At 42.7% G+C, this 22,885-nt stretch overlaps 1 protein-coding gene across 1 annotated transcript in view; it reads left to right on the plus strand.

The window, feature by feature from the left end:
• The window catches only part of LOC126235049 (uncharacterized), a 127,421-nt gene extending 105,074 nt beyond the window's left edge, over positions 1-22,347 (plus strand). The window contains exon 6 of the mRNA XM_049943785.1: positions 21,885-22,347. Coding sequence (XP_049799742.1) covers positions 21,885-22,347 — 463 coding nt within the window. The remainder of the gene's footprint in view (positions 1-21,884) is intronic.
• The last annotated feature ends 538 nt before the right edge of the window (positions 22,348-22,885 follow it).

Genomic DNA, 22,885 nt, shown 5'->3' on the forward strand with positions numbered 1-22,885 from the left:
TGCGCCAGTCACACGGAAATTAATAATCCGATTTGATTTTGATTGATGCTTTTTATGCAGTTTTTGACAACAGGACAATTAAAAACCGATGTGAGTGATGCTTTTTATGCGGTTTTTGGCCTCAGGACGATTAAAATCCGATTTTTCCCATCCGATGTGATATGACCTTGCCATGGTGGATGGGTTTAAGTAACTAACAGTACACACCTGTACACCCATGCACACTGAGTAGTACAGTTTGTTTAACGTCGAACGTACACCTTAGGCATTATTGTATGATCTTTTTTCATTTGTAGTCGACCACTATTAAATTATGTTTACAGTGCCATCTATTACTACATTTTGTAACAATTTATTTTTCTTCTGCCATACGTTTTCCCCTTTAGCCGATAATATTCGGTTGCTATTTGACGTCATTCGTTCTACAGCTGTTTGGAAGGTTAATTATATTCACCCTGTGTATCTACAATATGGATATTCCAGTCATTCAACCGATGTCTATGTATTTAATATGTCAGTAACACGTAAAACAGGCGTAATATTTTCGAAAAAAGCTATAATTCAGTCCGATATAGTCTTTATCTTTCTGACATCTCTTTCTCCTAACGCATTCACGAACACGAAAAGTAAATTTGTTTACCCGTATCACGTCTTTGCAAAATAAATGAGGAAAGAGCTATTAATATTTGTTAAAATTTTCTATGGCCAACATTTGTAACTTACGCATTTTTGCATGTGGAGATAAACAATATTTTATTACTTGCGAGTATAACAACCGAAGCTTCTGAGTACTAGTGTACTTCACTTTGTGCGTACTTATTTCGATCACTGGCATTTCCTCACACAATGTGGATCAGAATCAGCATCCATTATAGCCAATAAGAGCCCGTTACGAAAAATTAGCCAGGAAAAAATTCACTCCGATATTCACATTTATCTTTCCTTTGACTCTGTAATCAATCGATTTTGAATATTCTCTGCCTTTCCGTTAGCCTAATATTATTTCATTCTTTCTTATCTCGCTTTGTTTTCTTCTTCACAGATCTGGATTCTTCGTTTGGTTTTCATTTCCATTTGGACCTGTCTTTCTTGTCTTTCATTTTTTTTGTTTTGTTTTTTTGCTGTTTTATCGGTGACCATATTTTCTGTGATTCGGATTTCTTTTAAGTCCTTCTCCGTTTCCTCAAACCAGTTTGGTTGCTTTCTTTTGGTGAGAAAGTAATTAAAAAATTTTTGATCTATTTGTGTTCATTCTAATGATGTGTCCTTTAAAAAATCAGTTCTTCCATTGCTCATCGTGTCAGAGTCTTTCAGCAGTTTGGTAATTGCTTCCATTTGTGATGTCTATTAGTGTGTTGCGGAATCTGGGCCCAAGTTTTTTTATTAATTTCTTCCTTTCTTTGATCTTCAGGCCACCAACTCAGCCACGATTGGTTACGGACGATATTTCGGCTGCATATATGGCTTCCAGTTTGACTATAGTTTGGCAGTGTCTTATTTTTGCATTCCATGAAAGGGACTTTTTGTTATATGTTTTTATGATCAGTTGGAAGGCCTTTTCAACTATACTACTTTTATATTTCATTGCGTTTTCCTCGAGGGCATTCCAGTTGATCCATTCTCCAAGATATTTGAACTATTTGACGATTTCTAGTTTTCTTTTTTCTCCCACTTTAAAATATTGTGAGGAGTTTTTCATGTTGGTCGTTATATTGCTCTTCTCATAGGTGACCTTGAGACCTATTTTTTCAGCTTGTTTTTCTAGTTTGAGAGTCTGTTCTTTCGCTTTGTCCCAAGTGTCGTCTAGTAGAGCCATTTCATCTGCAAACGCTTGACAATTAACTTTGATATTCTTATTCTTATTATTACTATTATCATTTAGCCTTTTGACCTCTGTGTCTGTGTTTAACGTATCCTTTGGACACATAAGCCACCTGAACATATGGCGTTATTCGTAACTATATCCTGGATTTCAAAAGACACTGTGACACAAAAACATATATGCAGTGGATACGGCATCACCAACTTTCGATTCGTAATATACGCCGTGGCGTAGCTGCAGCAGTAGCAGACAGGCGCGTCAGAACATGGCGTATGGCGGAGAGGTGCATATGTGTTGTGTCCTTGAATTCGCTAAATCTGATTCTGCTATGAGCGTTCAGTGACGATTTCGTACTGGCCATCAGATAAAAGCTTCAACAGATGTGGCAATGACTTGCAGTGGGTACTGGATGTAGATGGTTTTTCATAGCATTTGGTTTTTAGCGACAAGTCACTCTACATGTGTATGTAAAAGTGAATCGTCACCATGTGCTTGTTTGGAACGCAGAACATCCACACATTATTGTGGAACACGTTCATGATTCATCTACAGCTACGTCTTTTGTGTCATGTCCGCTTCTATTTCTTTCCAACAAGACAGGACCGCCTTCTGCCAGACGTTCATGATTACCTCAGGACCGAACTGCCTCAGCATTGGCCTGTATGTGCTTCCCATCATTACTCTCCTCTTCTTCAGTGGCTCCAAAGTCACCATGAGATTTCTTCGTATGGTGTTATGTCAAAGCTCATGTGTTACTGCCTCCACTGACGGTAAATTTGGAAGAAATGCAAGGAAGGACACTTAATGCGCTCGCTGACACCGACCACGACGTGTTAAAAAGTCTATGGCAGGTAGAGCACTTGCCCGCGAAAGCCAAAGGTCCCGAGTTCGAGTCTCGGTCCGGCACAAAGTTTTAATCTGCCAGGAAGTTTCATATCAGCGCACACTCCACTGCAGAGTGAAAATCTCATTCTGGAAACATCTATGGCAGGAGTTTGACTGTCATACTGACTTTTTCATCATCACAAACGGTGATCATATTGAGCATTTGTAATGCAAATTTTAAAAAGGAGAGATTCTCTATCCACTGATATGTTTCTATTTCCTGTATGGTTTGTAGTTATACGCAGTCGTCTTCTGAAACCTTGGAGCTTTTTATGATTAACCCTACATAAGTCATGTCATTTGACATAACTATTATAATCTTAACAAGCCCAAAAATATTAAAAGTCATTAACTGTCAATTTTCGGTAGGAACAGTTGCCCAGCAGCCACCAGGCAGCCAGGTAAGTTTTTCTGCAATTATTTATCATTTACATACAAAATAATGAGTAAAAATACGCTAACAATACACCACGGAATAGAACAGAGTGGTTACAGACAAAAGATAAGTGAAGAAGACAAGATTCTGCCAAGTAACTAGGAAACTGGGTGGGTGACCATCCGGTCTACGGGGTGCGCTCAACCCTTGTGAGGCAAACTGAGGAACTAGTTGATTGAGAAGTGGCAGCTCCGGTCTCGTAAACTGACGTACGGCCGGGAGAGCCGTTTGCTAGCCACATGCCCCTCCATATACGCATCCAGTGACGCCTGTGGTCTGAGGATGACACGGCGGCCGGTCTTTCAAGGCTTGTTCGGTCGGAGAGTTTAGATTTCTCTTTTAGATTAATTCAGTTTGTCCAGTTCATTACCATTCCACATCTGAAGTGCGGTTCGGGAGGCCTCCAAAGGTTCCAGTTTCTACGGCTGCAGGACTAAATGTTTTCCAGTAACAAATTTCTTTTTATGAAGAAGTAATTGGAAGAAAGAGGGTGTTTAGTGGGATGAATGTTTCTACAGTTCGTACTTCAGATCCCTCAGCTTTACTACTGACAAAACACTGCGTTGTTTGCGTAGCTGCATTGTAATGAGGAAAGATGATTTTCGTCTTCTGCACATCAGATATCTTCTCGCATCTTTAATTTGTTTGAACACAGAAGTTGTGCTGGTTATTATTTTATCCTCTGCAAAGTAGTCAGTGAAACACATACCTTTGTATTTCAGAAAGTAATACTCTTTTACGTGTGTGAAATCATTTTCTCCGTATTTGGCTCATAGCTGCTGGCTCCTGCACATTGCTTTCATTGTGTGCTAGTTTCTGTGATGACGCGGAAAACAGACTACTCGTCCAAGATTACCAGTCGGCTCAGAAAAGAGGCTACATTCCGCAGCTGAGTGTCCAGACATGCCTGAGATATTCATCTCCGCATTCTATTATAGTTATGCAGCACCGACTAGCACAAAGAGCATCTCACAGCTATAAATATGTCGTGAATAACGAAAATTTGCAGCAAATCGGGTCTCAGACGCAGATTTTCTGCTTTTCGACAGTTTTTTTAGGAATTCGTCGTCCACTATCGTACTATGCTCTTCTAAGTGTCCTTACTTGCTGTAGCAGTTTCGGAACGTCCTTGAGATGGATCTTCGTAAAGACAAGTACTGAAAGTTTCAGATGAGCCACCCATTTTTTAACTGCTGAAAATGATGAAGCAGACTCCTCATAAATTTTCACTTTCTGTGGACGAATTACCGGTGAAACTAATCCAATATAAAAAGAAAACCGGCGCGGCATTTATGTTTCTCAATTTGAACGACAACCACAACACACATGCTTAAAATGAGTAAGTTTTCGTGTTAGTTAAGGTTATGGACTTTCATTCGGGAGGATGGTTAAGGGGACTGCAGTGACCGTTACTGTCAGAGGAACACAATCTTCTTGTATCTAAATTTGAGCCACTACTTTATGTCCTTGTCGTCGAAGGGCCGTTATACCCTTATCTTCCTTATTTAATTTTCCGTATAAAATAATTGCTCCGACTACCCTGACACATGCCTTATTTATGTTTCCGCTCGAGAAGTTTCCTCACTGACCTCTCACGGTCGGCAAAATTGCTTACAGATTGTAGTGCTTAGATAGTATAAATAGTTTAAAGAAATATTCCGCTGATAATGCTCGGTAAACAGTTGCAGGGCGCTTAAATTTCAAAAAGGGTGCATGTCGCTAAAACTCGAAAATAAATTTTGACATAGAGGAACACATGTCGTTTTACGCTGACTGGAGGTATCTTCAAGAGATATTTTATGGGGCTTGTTTAGTAAAATAGTTCTTGTTAATATGATAACTTTGATTCTTATTGTACTGTTTTGTGAATCTTAAATTAAGATTTTGATACTTAGTATGCTGTAACTGTAGTCTATAGACTCTTTTTAAAGAGAACTTATTTTATTCTATTTATATAACGTGATTCACTGCCACTTATTTTAGCACTTTAATAATAAGCTCTCAACAGCTTGTGCATGTCTGCCTCATCTTCAGAAATTTTCAATTATGGTCCTCTTTGTTTTGTAGTTACATTTAAATATGGTTTAGCGATGATTCATGTGATTTAATATTTTTGTTTCGTGTTCAAACCCTTGTACCGTAACACCCATTGAGTTCTTCTTTCTTATTTTTTATTACTGTCTTTGTAACATTCATGTAAAAAGTCTCTTGGTGGCGGTGCTAAAAATCAGTTATCCTTTACACTAATACTGAGATATTATTGGAAGATTTTAATCATCGAATGCATCATCTTTCTTGGAGAGGGCCACCGGTCTTTAAAACTCTTCAATACTTTTAAGTACTCATTAATTCGGGATCTGCACCAGAAAGTAATAACTGTGTGTAAGAAACAGAATTAACCAAATGACCTACATAGCTGTCACAGATATGCTTTAAAGAGGGAAGACGCTGAAAGAATGCAGAATAAAAACCACAGCCAAAAATGACACGGCTTCACACTGGAATACAGCGCGAAGATGCAGAGGCTATAAAATTGAATTCATTCAGAATATATAGGACTAGACAGAAAAACACTAAGTTTCAACATCACAGCCATCATCAGATCTAAAATTTATAAGTGGTCGATACTACTGTACAGATAACGCGCCTACGTGTCGCCGCTGAATTTTACATGTGAAGAGGACTAAAAAGCTGATACAGACATTAAGTTTTAATCAAATATTGTGTGACCAAGACATTGAATTTATTGTGTATATGTGTGCGGTGTCCGTTCTGTAGAATATTTACGGCCGAACAGACACCACACTATTGTTTGACAAAGCGGCCTTAAGTATTACATTTCAAAGGAGAGGCCGACTCCAGCCATAGCGAAATAATTCGATGGTGAAAGTTGAAAATTTGTGTCTGACCTGGACTCGAAGTTTCCTCTCCTGCTTAACGCGACCGGTTGCCGTAGGTAACCTATGCACAGACTCAAGGATAGCCGAGGCACGCAGGTAGCAGGGTCCGGGTTCCGAGTTTCGATCCGGTGCAAATTTTTAGCTGTCACTATCTAATCATTTCCATGTCCTATTGTGGCTGGAGTCGATCTCTTTTTTTGAAATGTGATATTTACAGCCACTGTATCGAATAACACGGTGGTGTCTGTTCGGTCATACATGTGCTACAGAACGGAAGCCAAGCTAGCGGCATGACTACCTTGATAACTTCAGTACGGATGCATAGTAGGGTCCGCACCTCTTGCAGGAATGCAGGACCTGAGAGCACTTGTTTCCATATCTCGGACGCACAGCGAACTCGTCTGTTTTAAAATAGTTGTCGAACCATAGTATTGCATTGCTTAGGAAAATTTGCTGTTTCCTTCTAAAATTAAACACCATGAAGTCACATGTCGTACCGAAAATTGATCAGCGGACATTTCCCCGGAACACTTCCTTCTTTTGCTTAGGGTTTTTCAAATCTGTCTTAGCAACTACAAGAAATTGGTGTGTTTTACCATATGCGTTTCGTTTTATTAATTTTAAACATGATGAGTGGTCACGAATGAGAAATTTTTACGTTTGTGGTTTCGTTCTAGCTCTGAAAGCACTTCGTCTAACTAGCTATCAAAATGTGACTTTCATTTACTATATTTTAGCCTGGTTCCTGATTACGCCAGGAAGTGTCTTATGGTTGCACATTTTCCACGTATTCCTGTATTTGGCACTGATGTTTTTGGATTAATTTCAAATTCTTGACGTAAAACACGGCAAAATATTGCACCAATAATGACAAATTTTGTGTTTGTAGAGTGGCTAACAAGCTCTTAGTTCTGGTTTTCATGTTATGTAAAAAACATTCTTTTTGTCTGTACTTTGTCATATGCGTTGTGTGTCGTTATTTTTATGAACATATGTATTTGTTTAATTGTGATCTTATTGGTAAGTGTTAAGGGTGGATACAGACGAGTGCAAGGTAGAGTGACCACTGAATGCACAAAGTGGGAGAGGAAAGAGTGAGTTCGCTATCAGATGCGTAAAGGGTTCTGACAGGAGATGGAGGCGAAATGGAGAGAGATAGATAGAGAGAGAGAGAGAGAGAGAGAGAGAGAGAGAGAGAGAGAGAGAGAGAGAGAGAGAGAGAAGAGAGATAGTTTTCTTATTTTTCAGGTGATTTTGTATAGTGTTTAGTCACACATATTTGTCTTGTCGTTAAGCAACTGTTTGTTGCATGTTAGTGCTTTGTGTATGTGATAGTTGTCTTGAAATGAAAGATATCTGCCTGTACTGATTTTTTTATGGTCTCGTTCTTTTCCACTGTGACTGGCCTGTAACGTTCCAGTTTAAGATGGTCTACAAATGTTGAGTGGTGTGTACTACATTTCCGTGGTTTGATGTTCTCCTTATAACTTATCTCAAACATTCCGCCGGTGATTACGATGTAACCTGTCACAGATGCTGAACTGAATAACAATTTTTATAACTATAGCAATCTGGTAAGTTATGAGGATAAATAAAACAAAGATGTATACTTGTGACTGTCGTCGTTACAAGACTAGTGGTAAATTAAAACTGTTTAACTTATAATTTTGGATTTTATCATTTCTGGACAAGGTAATTCGCCTGTCTCCATCAGATCCGACAGTCTACACTATCACCACGAAAACACTTTGTGAGTTTCCGACTGCAGTATCAGGCTTGTCCAACAATTGGAACGTGGTGTTACGGAACTCAAACGCAGCAGTGCTGCACTACGTACTAAACGCCAAATTTGTGAATTAAAAACTATGACAACTGATCGAGCAAAACGAAATCAGCTGACAGGTTGGAAATATTTTAATAAGCGAATGACTTCACACAAATAGGTTCGTTCATCAATGTTAGGGCAAATGTGACAAACAGAGAAATTAACAAACATGTGACAAGAGAAAGCTGGATTTTTCGCACCTTACTCATGAGGCCGTGGCAGGCTGTTTACAACTTCGTTGTGTTAAGCGCCTGCCTTTCTTATCACATCTGTGTAAAGACCTGTTATATGTCTTAATACTGAAAAGAAAATTTCATAGTTTGGTTAACGTAACGCAACGAAATGAATGAAGCTGTCTGAAGAAAGCAGACTCGAAAACAAACAATGACAAAATACATTCCTATATTGAAGAAATCGTAAAAATTTTGAATAGTTTCGTCAAATTTCCTTCTAAACTTTAGTTACACGTTTTCGATTTCACAGGCCTCATTCATGTTGGCACGTAGAACAAGACAAGCCAATTCAAATCAACAAAGAAAAAATCTGCCAGAATATTTTGCGCAAGTACATCGACATTTGTGTTAACTATCAGTCAATACTGCATTGGTAACAACGTAACATTAAACATACACAGACACAAATCACAAACAGACGTTCTTATTATAACACTCATACTCGCACATATACCAACACAGATGCAACGAGACGTGGAGGGACATGTTATTTTTTGACATTTTGAAATTTGTAGTACGTTCCTATGTGAACAAACTGCTGAGGTCATCGGTCTCTTACATACTACGTAATCTAATTTTAACTTACGTTAAGGACAACACACACACCCATGCGCGAATGAGGACTCGAACCTCCGAAGGGAGGAGCCGCGTGATTTTGTTGTGGGTTTAATCCACTTACGTCTTGTATCAACCGAGATACTGAAGCCAATATGTTTTAAAATGGAATGATATACTTTTCGAAATCCAATCAAAAGTTCTTTCATGTTACTTCGGCTATTAGATTAAGAGCATTTTAAGATATCACAAACCTGCCAATTATGATTTAACTATTCAATTAAATCTTATATAAATTCTTGTTTATAACATTTAATCCTTCATATATAAAATAAGCGTGACCAACTTCACTTTCAGAGTTCAGGAAAGCTATAGGTTTTTCTTACAGGGAAGTTTTGCACAAGTTATAATTGTATTTAGGATGGAATCTTAGGGCACAACAGCAAATTATAATGTCAAATCGCAGGGGTGCTAGTAAGTCTGCTATTTAGGTGAGATCGACTGCCGGACGGTTCTAGGTGCTACAGTCTGGAACGACCGCTACGGTCGCAAGTTCGAATCCTGCCTTGGGCATGGATATGTGTGATGTCCTTAGGTTACTTAGGTTTACGTAGTTCTAAGACCTCAGAAGTTAAGTACCATCGCGCTCAGAGCCATTTTAACCATTGTTTTAAGATCGACTGACAAAAGAACTTACAGCTAACACGTCACCGATTTAGCAGCATAATATATAAATTTAACGAATGCTGGGCTAGGGCGATACGATTTTCAAACGCTATCCAGAAATTTAGGTTCTAAAGCTTACGAGCCTGCTGAATACTAAAGAGGGCGCTGGCCATCGAGCACTAAGGTTCGCGCAGCTGGTTAAAGCCGCTTTCGTTCTGTGTTCAACAGGCTCATAAAACTTTGACCTGCGATTACTTGAAAATTGCTGTGAAGGGTTTCGAACTACAGCAGCTCTTGTTACGTTTGTACTAAAACAGTGCATAAAATGAGCAAAATTGGTAACCCTTTTTGTGTGTGCTTTGTTTGTGAAATAACCGTAGAGTGTAAGGCTGGAGTACTGTTGATGTACGGTAGTGTACCGGATGCCATATGCTACGCTGTGTAAAATGCGTGTTTGGGTGGTGTCTCTCCTGTGGGACATGTCCGACAGAACCAACACAACTCATATACCACTTCTTAAGAACAGTTACTTAATCGCTTCGGTTATCCGGGCACGGTTCCTCACCTACTCAGATTTTCAACTTGTCGCACGTTGCAATATATATATATATTCAACTTCCTCCATTGTACTACCAAAATTTACTCTGCGGCTGGAGGTCACGAATTCCTACCCATCCCTTCCATCTCCTTCTCCGTTCTCTATTTCAGATAAATATCTGACGTGTGATTCGTGAGTAATGCAATGACTGATCTGTAAGATCTTTACGCTGTCCACAGGTTACAGGATCTCTTCAAGTTCTTATTTCACTTCATTATGCACCGAAGATGCAATTCAGGCATAGTCAGCAGGATGCAGTACTTAAGAGCATTGAGTTGCGAGCCGAAACCGAGTGAGCGGCAGTCCTTCCCTATCCTCACTATACACGCGACTCAACAGATGCTTGAGCCCTTCCAAGCTGCTAAGGAAACATCACAGTCGTACTTCGATTAAAATAACTTTGTTATTGAGTTTTAGTCAGTCGAGTGGTAGGCGCAGCCGTCAGCCAATCGCAGTTGTTTCTCGAAATCCGCGTGCTTGTGTTGCCTGTGGATTTGGTATTCATATTTTTTTTCTTTATCTTTTCAGGAGTGGAGCGGGCTGTTCCAGATCCGGTACATTAAACAGTCGCAGTGCTATTCAGACAGTTATCAGAGGCGCCGACAAGGGGACCGTACGAGCTTCCCTTCAGCGTTTTGACTCATACTGACAGGGTGCGCAGAGCACGACTAGGACATCAACGAACGTAAACAGGAAGACGCAACTGTCAACCGTTTTACATAAAATAGAGTTTGAAAGTTTTAGTCGTTCTTATATACTGCTTGTGATTGCTAGTATTCCAGGCGCCCGTAACCGAGATGCCGGTACGATAACTCAGCATATTCGGTCGGAGGACTGGCTGCCCTCTGTAACAAAAAAACTGAATGAAATACTCAGGGCTGAACTCAAAGGGGTGTCATATGACGCCCGCCGAGACCAAACCACGACAACGAAGATAGGCTTGTAAATGCGTAGTTTTGTAAGGACGAGGTCTGTGGACGGCACCTCACTGCCGGTACGTTTTTTCCTTCTTCCCTTTTTCTTTCCCACGTAATTTAAACAACAGATACGCATGGTACGCCAGGAAATTGTGTGAAGACCAGAATCTTGAACCAGTTATGTATATAAATTAACTTTTTTAGCAACAGACGTACTGAAAAAACCACGCACATGCAAAAATGCAGCGTTCATTGCAAGTGCTGTACATAGCAATAACTGTTGTTTCCCACGTTTCTACAGTCATTATCATCCTTATTCGTGTATTGATACCTAGGTTATCGCTATACTTGTCACAAATTTAGATAAAAATACAAATAAAATGGCTATACTGATTTTAACGAAAGTTCTCTCCATCCTCTTATTTCAAACACCTTACAATTTTTTCTCCTTTTTCACGACAAAGATTATAAAAATAGTAGATTCATTATTAAATATTGACAATATTTGTGCAGTCATAATTAAAATGTTGTTAGACTTAAGTGGGAATAAAAAAAGAAGAGGTGGCAGGGAGATTCGATGCAAAGACCTCGCGCCTTTGAAACAAAGTGCTTACTTTCTCGGTCTCCTTGGACATTAGCGACCACACAAAGTACATAAGCATGTATAAAATTTTCAAACCCAATTTTATCGAAAATATCTGAGAGTTGCGACGTTCTGTTTACATATCTGTAAGTCCTAGTCGTGCCCTGCACATCCTGTCTGTACGAATGAAAACGGTGAGGAGAAGATCGTACGGTCCACTTGTGAGAGTGGGGCAGATGGGAACCCCAACTGCGAATAAATGAGAGCGTCTTACGATTTCTGGCATTCGCCATACGACCAAAGGAAACCTCCCAAAACGTTTATCGTAGCCGGAGTATTGGAAAATAATTTATTTCTGAGACATCGTTCCTCATTGACAACGTTGTCCAAACCAAATATTAAAATTTGGGTAAATAAAAGTATATAGTACTGTCCACAGTTGAGACAAATCTGAACGACAGGAATGTGGTTGCGAGCTGTCGATATGTACTACAGAAAAATTTGTGCACGTTTTTAAAAATATTTTTATGAATGTACTTACGTGGACTTTGTAACTGCGAGTGACTTGAAAAAGTTTGAAGACTTAAATGTAATAAATGGTCTCACTGCTTCAGTACATTGATACTTCAGAATAATATGGGTTAAATTGTTCATTCGTGTAAACATGGTATCAGTAGCTGCTGTACCATTACTTTGTTATTACCGGTATTGCGTATGCAGTTTTTTCACTGAGGGTTTTTTTTTCATGACATAGGCTTCCTTTCGTTCAGTTAAAACATCGCTACTGAATTCTTTTGTCAATTTCTTGCTTACAGTGTGGACGTGATGTCTGCTTGGCTAGAACTTTCATCTTTATCACTGGTGCTGGACCTATGTTACATACACAAGGTGATTCACAAAGATATCCAATTATTTTGATATGTTATTCTGCAAGTAAAACTAAAGAAAAAAGCTCATATTAACATAGGCCCGCAAATTTTTAGTTACGGAGTTAAGACTGATAAAAGATTTTGCCTGAAATTTAGCAACTTCGCTAATATGAAGGCATCGCAAACCTGTACAAGGTTAAAGTACAGCACGATTTCCATTTATTTTTTTGTTATTGATCTGGTGAATCTAATAAAACATGTCCCAGATGTGTATCTGAAGTAGTTTTCCAGAACATCCAGAAAAGCAAAGAAATAATTTCGTAAAATTTTTAATTTGTTAACTACTTGGCCCAACTTGTTTTCTAATTCCAGATAGTTGCACAAAGTTTTGAACAGAAGTTGTAGAGAATTTAATTTTGGAAAAATGATGATAATAACGTTAACTGAAACTGTAACAATGTGTCAGAAAGGCATCCCTATTTCATAAGTAATCTACAAATCACAACGGTTACAATGTGGTTTCACTTAAATACACTGTTATGTTATTTCACTGAAAATTACATAAAACTAACTCTTTCTAAGGTTAGGAAACGACTTAAACAACTTACTAACGACTGCCAACAATGACATAAACGTCTCTACATTCTTAATGGAAACTAAACAAATTTACTTGTATAATAATCGTTGCTTCGCTGGATGTTCTGGAAAACTACTGCAGTTGCACGTCTGGGACATGATTCACGAGACCAATAACAACAAAATAAATGGAAATCGTGCTTCACTTTAACCTCTTACAGTTTGGCGATAGCTTAAGATTAGCGAAGTTGCTAAATTTCAGGCAAAATATTTTATTAGCCGTAACTCCATAACTAAACATTTACGGACCTATGGTTACATGAACATTTTCATTTAGGTTTACATGTAGAATAAAATGTTTGCATATCTTCATGAATCACTCTGTATAAAGTAGAGTGTATGTACGTGTGGATGTGTATGTCCGGGGTGTCCTCCTGAACCCCTTTATCGATTTCAACTAAATTTGCGCAGAAGCAGCAGACAAGAGTATTAGCACTGGGGAGAGGGTGGGTTATAATCTCTTGGCTCCAATAGGAGTGGAGATATAGGTGGAAATGCGATTTTTCCCGCCCTGCACAACAGAAACGTTGTATGGGAACAGTAGCGGTCTGCTAAATCTACCTGTTTGGAAGGGAAGCCTTCATGTCATGGGCAGGAAACTGTTTTCTGGGCTCCGACACAGACTGCCCTGCATGGCAGGCGTATAGTAGAAGTAGTACCGACTTGCTTTACTGAACTATATTGCAGGGGCTACACGTGCCGTTGACAGAACAGGTTGAGCTGGATGGAGGAAGGGATGGACAGAAGGAGGGAGAGGAGGTGACGGACAGAGTGGGGAGGAGGGGTAATGCATGAGATAGGTGGAAGGTGTAGAGGGTTAGTGGGTACATGGAAAAGGAAGAAGGGGGTGAAAAAAGTGAGTGGGTGGGTTATGGTCAGAGGGAATGGGGAGAAAGATGTGGTTAGAGGGAGGGAGGAGCAAATGGAGAGAAGAGAGGCAGGAGGAGTAGAAGAGATAGAGTGGGGAGGAGGAGATAGGGCTGATAGAAGTGGATGCGGTGGATACAAAGAGAAGCTGGAAGAGGCGTGTTCAATACACGTGTCGGAAGCATGTGTGGGCGAAGTTGCGTGGAGAATGCTAGTAAAAAGTAAAAGAAAATGGGACATCACAAAACGGGCAATAATGAATCACAATATCGACAATGTAGCCTACCGTGAGGTAGTCAGCCAATAGCACAGACGGTGGCCAGCGAGGGGCGGAAAAGGGAATGAGGAGGGAATGTTTTCCCGCTCCCCGCCTCGCCCCTAGCAAGTATTCTCAACTGCCTATTTTACATGATGAGCTTCGCCTGGTAGCGCAGGTTATTAGGTTGTGGGGACAAGCCAACATCGTGCATACAGGATTGAAGGGCAGAAAAATGAAGAGGCGCCAAATACGCAGCTCCTGCGGTCACCACCACTACCCTCTCCGTCATCAATGAGGACGATTACAGCAGTTGGTAATACATAATTTTTTTAGTGCATACGCAACTATTGATTGCGTGAGCACATATGTTATCTACGATCCAGCAACTCCGCTCACCACCATTGACACCTCTCAACCACAAAGCTTTTAAAAATTAAAAATTACGAAACTGGCTTTCGGGACGTTCCCATACAACCACCTCAACAGTGGAAGGTGCGACACTGTGTTTTGACAATTCAGAACATGCATTAGGGGCAAGCTGTACCCTGGTACGAAGTTACATACGCTTAGACTTGTCATGTGACGCCATTCAGACGATTTTCATATCAGTTATGACGGCATAATGATAAAGACAACACAACATCCAGTCCTCGAGCGGAGAAAATTTCCGAACCGGTCACAAATTGATCCCAGGCCCCATTGGTTAGCAATCTGCCGCGCTGACCCGACACCAACCGACACGTACAAAAACAATGTTGCTTTAATAAAAGTGTAACTGCGTCACAACGCAACGCGAGGCGTAGAGGGGGAGAATCGAGCCTATGCACATTGTAACTTCTCGTCATACTCGCATCCATGTGAGTTCCTCTTGTCTGTGGGAGCAGCGCACCCGGCTGCAATGCGATGCAGTGTAGGCTGCCTTCGGCAACTTCCGCCAAACTGCGAATAGCTCTGCGTCGAAAGGCGACAGGGCGGCTATGCCTGCTCTACCCCCTCGTCAATCCCACCTCTTCTCTCCCTACCCATCTTGCTGTCAGACTGTATACCTCCCTTGTTCGTCCCATCCTTGAATACGCGGCGGTGGTGTGGGGCAATGCTGCCCCCACCCACCTCCGCCGACTCCAAACCCCTCAAAATCGGGCTCTCCGGCGTGCCCTTCACCTCCCTTACGACTTCCTTACCCACGAACTCCACATCCTGGCCGATGTGCCACTCCTTCACTCCCGCATCCTTTCCGGAGCCGCTTCCTTCTACCAGCAAACCCGCCACTCTCTGAATCCCCTAATCCTCTCCCTGGCACCCCTGTCTACCGTCTGGCCACCACCCGCTGCCCTGACCTCCTCTTCCGCCCCCCATGACGTATACGCTAGACTCACCTTCATGTCACTTCATTTTTTCCATATCATCGCTTCATTTCATTCCCACGTCATCCCATCCATTCCCCCCCCCCCCCCCCCCGCACCTCACGTCCTCCCCCACCGTCAGCCTAATCACTACAGGCCCTTCCCGTTTCACTTCTCCGTCTGTCACTCTCTGACCTCTCTCTTTCGCTCCCCCCCCCCCACCCCCCACCCTTCCAACTTCACCAACTCATGACAGTCTGCCATCGTCGTCACCGACGCCGCCACGAAGATGAGGCCAGAACAATGGCCTTTCGTTTTCATTTATCTCTTACTGTCCCCCCTCCTTTCCTTTATTCTGTCATTTACCAATGACCTACCGGCTAGTCTACATCTACATCTACATCTACATCTATACTCCGCAAGCCACCTGACGGTGTGTGGCGGAGGGTACCCTGAGTACCTCTATCGATTCTACCTTCTATTCCAGTCTCGTATCGTTCGTGGAAAGAAGGATTGTCGGTATGCTTCTGTGTGGGCTCTAATCTCTCTGATTTTATCCTCATGGTCTCTTCGCGAGATATACGTAGGAGGGAGCAATGTACTGCTTGACTCTTCGGTGAAGATATGTTCTCGAAACTTTAACAAAAGCCCGTACCGAGCTACTGAGCGTCTCTCCCGCAGAGTCTTCCACTGGAGTTTATCTATCATCTCCGTAACGCTTTCGCGATTACTAAATGATCCTGTAACGAAGCGCGCTGCTCTCCGTTGGATCTTCTCTATCTCTTCTATCAACCCTATTTGGTACGGATCCCACACTGCTGAGCAGTATTCAAGCAGTGGGCGAACAAGCGTACTGTAACCTACTTCCTTTGTTTTCGGATTGCATTTCCTTAGGATTCTTCCAATGAATCTCAGTCTGGCATCTGCTTTACCGACGATCAACTGTATATGATCATTCCATTTTAAATCACTCCTAATGCGTACTCCCAGATAATTTATGGAATTAACTGCTTCCAGTTGCTGACCTGCTATTTTGTAGCTAAATGATAAGGTATCTATCTTTCTATGTATTCGCAGCACATTACACTTGTCTACATTGAGATTCAATTGCCATTCCCTGCACCATGCGTCAATTCGCTGCAGATCCTCCTGCATTTCAGTACAATTTTCCATTGTTACAACCTCTCGATACACCACAGCATCATCTGCAAAAAGCCTCAGTGAACTTCCGATGTCATCCACAAGGTCATTTATGTATATTTTGAATAGCAACGGTCCTATGACACTACCCTGCGGCACACCTGAAATCACTCTTACTTCGGAAGACTTCTCTCCATTGAGAATGACATGCTGCGTTCTGTTATCTAGGAACTCTTCACAATCCAATCACACAATTGGTCTGATAGTCCATATGCTCTTACTTTGTTCATTAAACGACTGTGGGGAACTGTATCGAACGCCTTGCGGAAGTCAAGAAACACAGCATCTACCTGTGAACCCGTGTCAATGGCCCTCCGTCTCGTGGACGAATAGCGCGAGCTGGGTTTCGCACGACCGTCTTTTTCGAAACCCATGCTGATTCCTACAGAGTAGATTTCTAGTGTCCAAAAAAGTCATTATACTCGAACATAATACGTGTTCCAAAATTCTACAACTGATCGACGTTAGAGATATAGGTCTATAGTTCTGCACATCTGTTCGACGTCCCTTCTTGAAAACGGGGATGACCTGTGCCCTTTTCCAATCCTTTGGAACGCTACGCTCTTCTAGACACCTACGGTACACCGCTGCAAGAAGGGGGGCAAGTTCCTTCGCGTACTCTGTGTAAAATCGAACTAGTATCCCATCAGGTCCAGCGGCCTTTCCTCTTTTGAGCGATTTGTTTCTCTATCCCTCTGTCGTCTATTTCGATATCTACCATTTTGTCATCTGTGCAACAATCTAGAGAAGGAACTACAGTGCACTCTTCCTCTGTGAAACAGCTTTGGAAAAAGACATTTAGTATTTCGGCCTTTAGTCTGTCATCCTCTGTTTCAGTACCATTTTCGTCACAGAGTGTCTGGACATTTTGTTTTGATCCACCTACCGCTTTGACATAAGACCAAAATTTCTTAGAATTTTCTGCCAAGTCAGTACATAGAACTTTACTTTCTAAGTCAATGAACGCCTGTCGCATAGCCCTCCTCACACTACATTTCGCTTCGCGTAATTTTTGTTTGTCTGCAAGGCTTAGGCTATGTTTATGTTTGCTGTGAAGTTCCCTTTGCTTCCGCAGCAGTTTTCTAACTCGGTTGTTGTACCACGGTGGCTCTTTTCCATCTCTTACGATCTTGCTTGGCACATACTCATCTAACGCATATTGGACGATGGTTTTGAACTTTGTCCACTGATCCTCAACACTATCTGTACTTGACACAAAACTTTTGTGTTGAGCCGTCAGGTACTCTGTAATCTGCCTTTTGTCACTTTTGCTAAACAGAAAAATCTTACTACCTTTTTTAATATTTTTATTTACGGCTGAAATCATCGATGCCGTAACCGCTTTATGATCGCTGATTCCCTGTTCTGCGTTAACTGTTTCAAATAGTTCGGGTCTGTTTGTCACCAGAAGGTCTAATATGTTATCGCCACGAGTCGATTCTCTGTTTAACTGCTTAAGGTAGTTTTCAGATAAAGCACTTAAAAAAATTTCACTGGATTCTTTGTCCCTGCCACCCGTTATGAACGTTTGAGTCTCCCAGTCTATATCTGGCAAATTTAAATCTCCACCCAGAACTATAACATGGTGGGGAAATCTACTCGAAATATTATCCAAATTATCCTTCAGGTGCTCAGCCACAACAGCTGCTGAGCCAGGGGGCCTATAGAGACATCCAATTACCATGTCTGGGCCTGCTTTAACCATGACCTTCACCCAAATTATTTCACATTTCGGATCTCCGTCAATTTCCTTCGATACTATTGCACTTCTTATCGCTAGAAACACACCTCCCCCTTCACTGGCCAGCCAGTCTCTGCGGTATACATTCCAATCTGAGTTTAGGATTTCATTACTGTTTACATCTGGTTTCAGCCAACTTTCTGTCCCTAGTACTATATGGGCGTTGTGACCGTTTATTAGTGAGAGCAGTTCTGGGACCTTTCTATAGACGCTCCTGCAGTTTACTATTAGCACATTAATATTGTTATTCCCTGTTGCATTTTGCCTACTCCTACCTTGCCGCGTCTCAGGAGGCGTCTTGTCGGGCCTAGGGAGGGAATTCTCTAACCTAAAAAAACCCCATGTGCACTCCACACGTACTCCGCTACCCTTGTAGCCGCTTCCGGCGTGTAGTGCACGCCTGACCTATTCAGGGGGACCCTACGTTTCTCCACCCGATAGCGGAGGTCGAGAAATTTGCACCCCAGATCTCCGCAGAATCGTCTGAGCCTCTGGTTTAAGCCTTCCACTCGGCTCCAAACCAGAGGACCGCGATCGGTTCTGGGAACGATACTACAAATAGTTAGCTCTGATTCCACCCCGCGAGCGAGGCTTTCCGCCTTCAATTCCGCCAACCGCCTGTACGAACTGAGGATGACCTCTGAACCCAGACGGCAGGAGTCATTGGTGCCGACATGAGCAACAATTTGCAGTCGGGTGCACCCAGTGCTCTCTATCGCCGCCGGTAGGGCCTCCTCTACATCTCGGATGAGACCACCCGGCAAGCAGACAGAGTGAACACTGGCCTTCTTCCCCGACCTTTCCGCTATTTCCCTAAGGGGCTCCATCACCCGTCTAACGTTGGAGCTCCCAATAACTAATAAACCCCTCCCCCCGTGTTCCTACTCGGACCTTGCTGAAGGAGCAGCCACATGTCCACTCACAGGCAGAGCGGGCGATGCTACACGGCCAGCCTCCACATTGACCCTCCGCCTCGTGCGCCGCTGAACCCGCCACTCCCCTTGGGGAGAGGGTGGCCCAACCGCGCCCGGTACCCGCGAAGATGTCTCGACAGCAGGGACAGTGGGTGAAGCATGTAACACCTGGGGTGTACTATGCGACGCACCAGACTCCCCACTGCCGCTACACTCCGAGGCAGCAGCCTGAAGACGGCTGACCCCGGCCATCAATACGCTCAGCTGTTCGCGAACAGTGGCCAGCTCCTCCTGCGTCCGTACACAGCAGTCACACATCCTATCCATCCTAAGAAATCAATTTACTGTAGGGAGTTAATCAACTTTTAACTTGACTGCTAATTCACTAAAGGCGGCTGATTGTTGACTAAACTGTGGTTGCTAGACACTTCTTGTAGAAAACAATGAAAATAGCACTACCTGTCTCTGGACTGTATTGAAAACAAACACTAGCACTACTGGCACTATGGTTGACTAAAGGGACTCTCTCTGACTGTATTCAAAACAGACACGAAGTCTATGGAACACTATTAATAGCACTCGACAAATAAAGCTTCAAAAAAAAAAAAAAAAAAAAAAACACCGAAGAAGAAGTGACAAGTAAGAAAAATACAGTTAATACTCAAATTAAGGTAGCTCGCTGCACAGCAGACGTGAAGCAGACGGCGGTTAGGACGGTTAGTCAATGGGCCGTTCGTTTTCCTCACTCTCTCACTGTCTCTTCTACTATCCTTTCACCTGTCATTACTAAATAATACATCAGCCAGCCAATTGGGCAGTTCGTTTTCCTGCTTCTTCTACTGTCCCTCTAACTATTCTCTCATCTACAATATTTTTAAAAGAACCGTAAGGACACTGTCATGAAACATCAGCCCTCCATGAAGATTCCTCCACAAACCACCAAGTCTGAAGGTGAAGCGCCCCAGTAGCGCTAGCACTACATCCCTGCCGAGGTGTCAGCCTCTCCATCTGCGCAGCGTAGCGAATAGCTTACTCGCACAGTCCTTCGCGTGCCGTCGCCGACTGAACACCACGTAGATCGGTCACGCTCCTGCTATTACGGACACACAACACCGTGATTCCAATACAACATTAATTTATTTCTCTCCAAGGAACGTACATCATGGAATATAAAACATTAATTCAAGGATAATCAATATTTCCAGAGTGTCTATAATTACAAATATCAACTTGCAACACCCTCCCCATCCTGGTCAACTTTTAGAGGAATGACCAGTTGAACGGGACGTGAGATTATGGATTCTTCTGAAGTTCGTAAGGTTACAGTTCGTATTTTCCCATCTCTTCCTTCATGAAGATCTTCTATCCGCGCCTTCCTCCACATGTGTCATGGACGAACATCCCCTTGTAGAAGAACGACATCACCCAGCTGGAGTCTTCCTGAACCTGGCCTTGGTTGATGAGTTTCATGGAAATTTTTGAGCAGGATCAGATATTCTTTCTTCCACCTGTTCCAGAAGTGTTCTACCATCTTATGCAGCCGTTGAAATTTCGTGGACAAGTCCTTCCTAACTGGTGATTCTGGACCAGTAGGTAGTGTTGTGAGTCTATCACCTACAAGGAAATGTGCAGGCGTCAAGGGCTCAGATTCCTCTCCCCCTTGCGTAATTGGTCTAGAGTTTAGTGCTGCTTCTATGCTGACCAGGGTTGTGTTGAGACCTTCTTCGTCCAACTGTGACTGTGAAACGTCCCCTTAGAAAAATTTATGAATGACTGTGCTGATAAACTTCTTACATTATTTGGTTTTCAAAGAGCTGAGCAGAACTAAACGCACTAACACATTTCTCTCTTTACTTACTCTGATCATCACTAAACTGACACACAATATTTTTAGCGCAACGCAATCTGACTTTCAATAATCCCTACAAAAGAATGGCCTTGACTATCATTAACCTATACCTTTCACAAATCACTTACCTCACAAAAATCTTCGTTACTCAAACTACTGCAATACAGCGTGCGCCAATACTGCCAGCTGAATAAAAGATTCTAACTACTGAAAGCATTAATTACTGATAGGCATAGTTAGCAAATGAAAGATTTTAATAGAGAACAAATAATGTATTTACCTTAATAATGTTCAAAAGTCATCATCTATATATATATATATATATATATATATATATATATATATATATATATATATATATATATATATATATATCAGTTCATGATATCCAGTATTACAAATTCACTCTTTCTGACGGAAACACGTCCAGATCGTCCGCTCTCAAAATTCAGCCATCTCTCTCCCCACATCCACCACTGCTGGCGGCTCACCTCCAACTGCGCAACGCTACGCGCTGTTAACAGCCAACTGCCCGACACTACAATAGCGAACAACAATGCAAACCAGCCACAGACTGCACACAGCACAGCCAGTGATTCTCATACAGAGCGCTACGTGGCGTTACCAACATAAAAACCTAAACAGCCTACTTACAACTGTCCTAAAACTTTTCTCAGGCAGCGTTTGACAGATCCCACCATCCGTTGCCAGTGGCGATTTGCCTGGTTTGCCTAGACGCCAGAGCACACGGAGCCTGACGGAGTGTGTGGGTGTGTTGTGTTGCAGGTGGCTGGGCACGCGCCTCAACACGCGCGCCACCGGCTCCTACTCGTTCCAGAACGCCTTCTTCTACCTGCAGTGGCCGGACGACGCGGAGGCGGCCGCCGGCTCGTCGCTGCTGACGCTGCGCAAGACGCGCCGGCGCGCCAAGCTGCACCCGCACAAGCAGCGCTCCAAGTACGTGTGCCGGCCCGAGCTGGTGGTCGAGGCGGGCAACCACTTCGTGTGGGAGCTGGCGCCCGGCCACGGCACGCTCAACGTGCCCGCCGACGCCGCCATCCTGCACCACTACCGCGTCTGCGAGTTCGGCGGCGACGACTGCGTCAAGACGCCGTCGGTGGTGGACCGCACGCTGCACCGCTACCGCGAGAGGCTGGAGGCGCGAGTGCTCGGCCGCTGGCGCGAGCTGCGGGACCGCTGCCGCCTCCCGCAGTTCCAGGTCTCCTCGGCGGCCTCCGTCACCAGCTAGCGGCTCGCCGCTGCGGCTGAAGCGACTCTCCACGGCCTCAGAGCTCTCCCGTCTCGCTGACAGCTGCGGGTTGGGCGTATCGATAGGCATTTCGCCAAATGCAGGTCACGCGGACTGGAACCAACTCAGGTAGTAACAATGTGAAGTACTGGACTACGGAAAGGTGGCCTATATGTTCCGAGGGAAGACAGACTCTACCTCTACGGTTTCATCAGGAAAGCACAGAATGCACTGGAAACAGAATCCGATTATTCTAAAACAAATTACCTGGAGCGACCTGCCGACCGATTTATTGGTCTCACAAGCATGCTCTCCCAGAGTCTCCTGCTGTACGAAAGATGTACAATTGATATATGAGGCTTTAAATATCCTCTTCCCTATATAACTCGTACATTAAGTGTTGTCCAGAGCAGACCTAATATTCATGAACTGCTTCTGCTTCATATTACAAACTGTGTGTTGGCCTATTAACGACTAAAGTCACCTACAATTTTTCAATCTACACATATTATTTTCTAGTACACACTGACACTATACA

The sequence above is a fragment of the Schistocerca nitens genome, chromosome 2 (assembly GCF_023898315.1).
Source record: "Schistocerca nitens isolate TAMUIC-IGC-003100 chromosome 2, iqSchNite1.1, whole genome shotgun sequence".
In the NCBI taxonomy this organism is placed as follows: Eukaryota; Metazoa; Arthropoda; class Insecta; order Orthoptera; family Acrididae; genus Schistocerca; species Schistocerca nitens.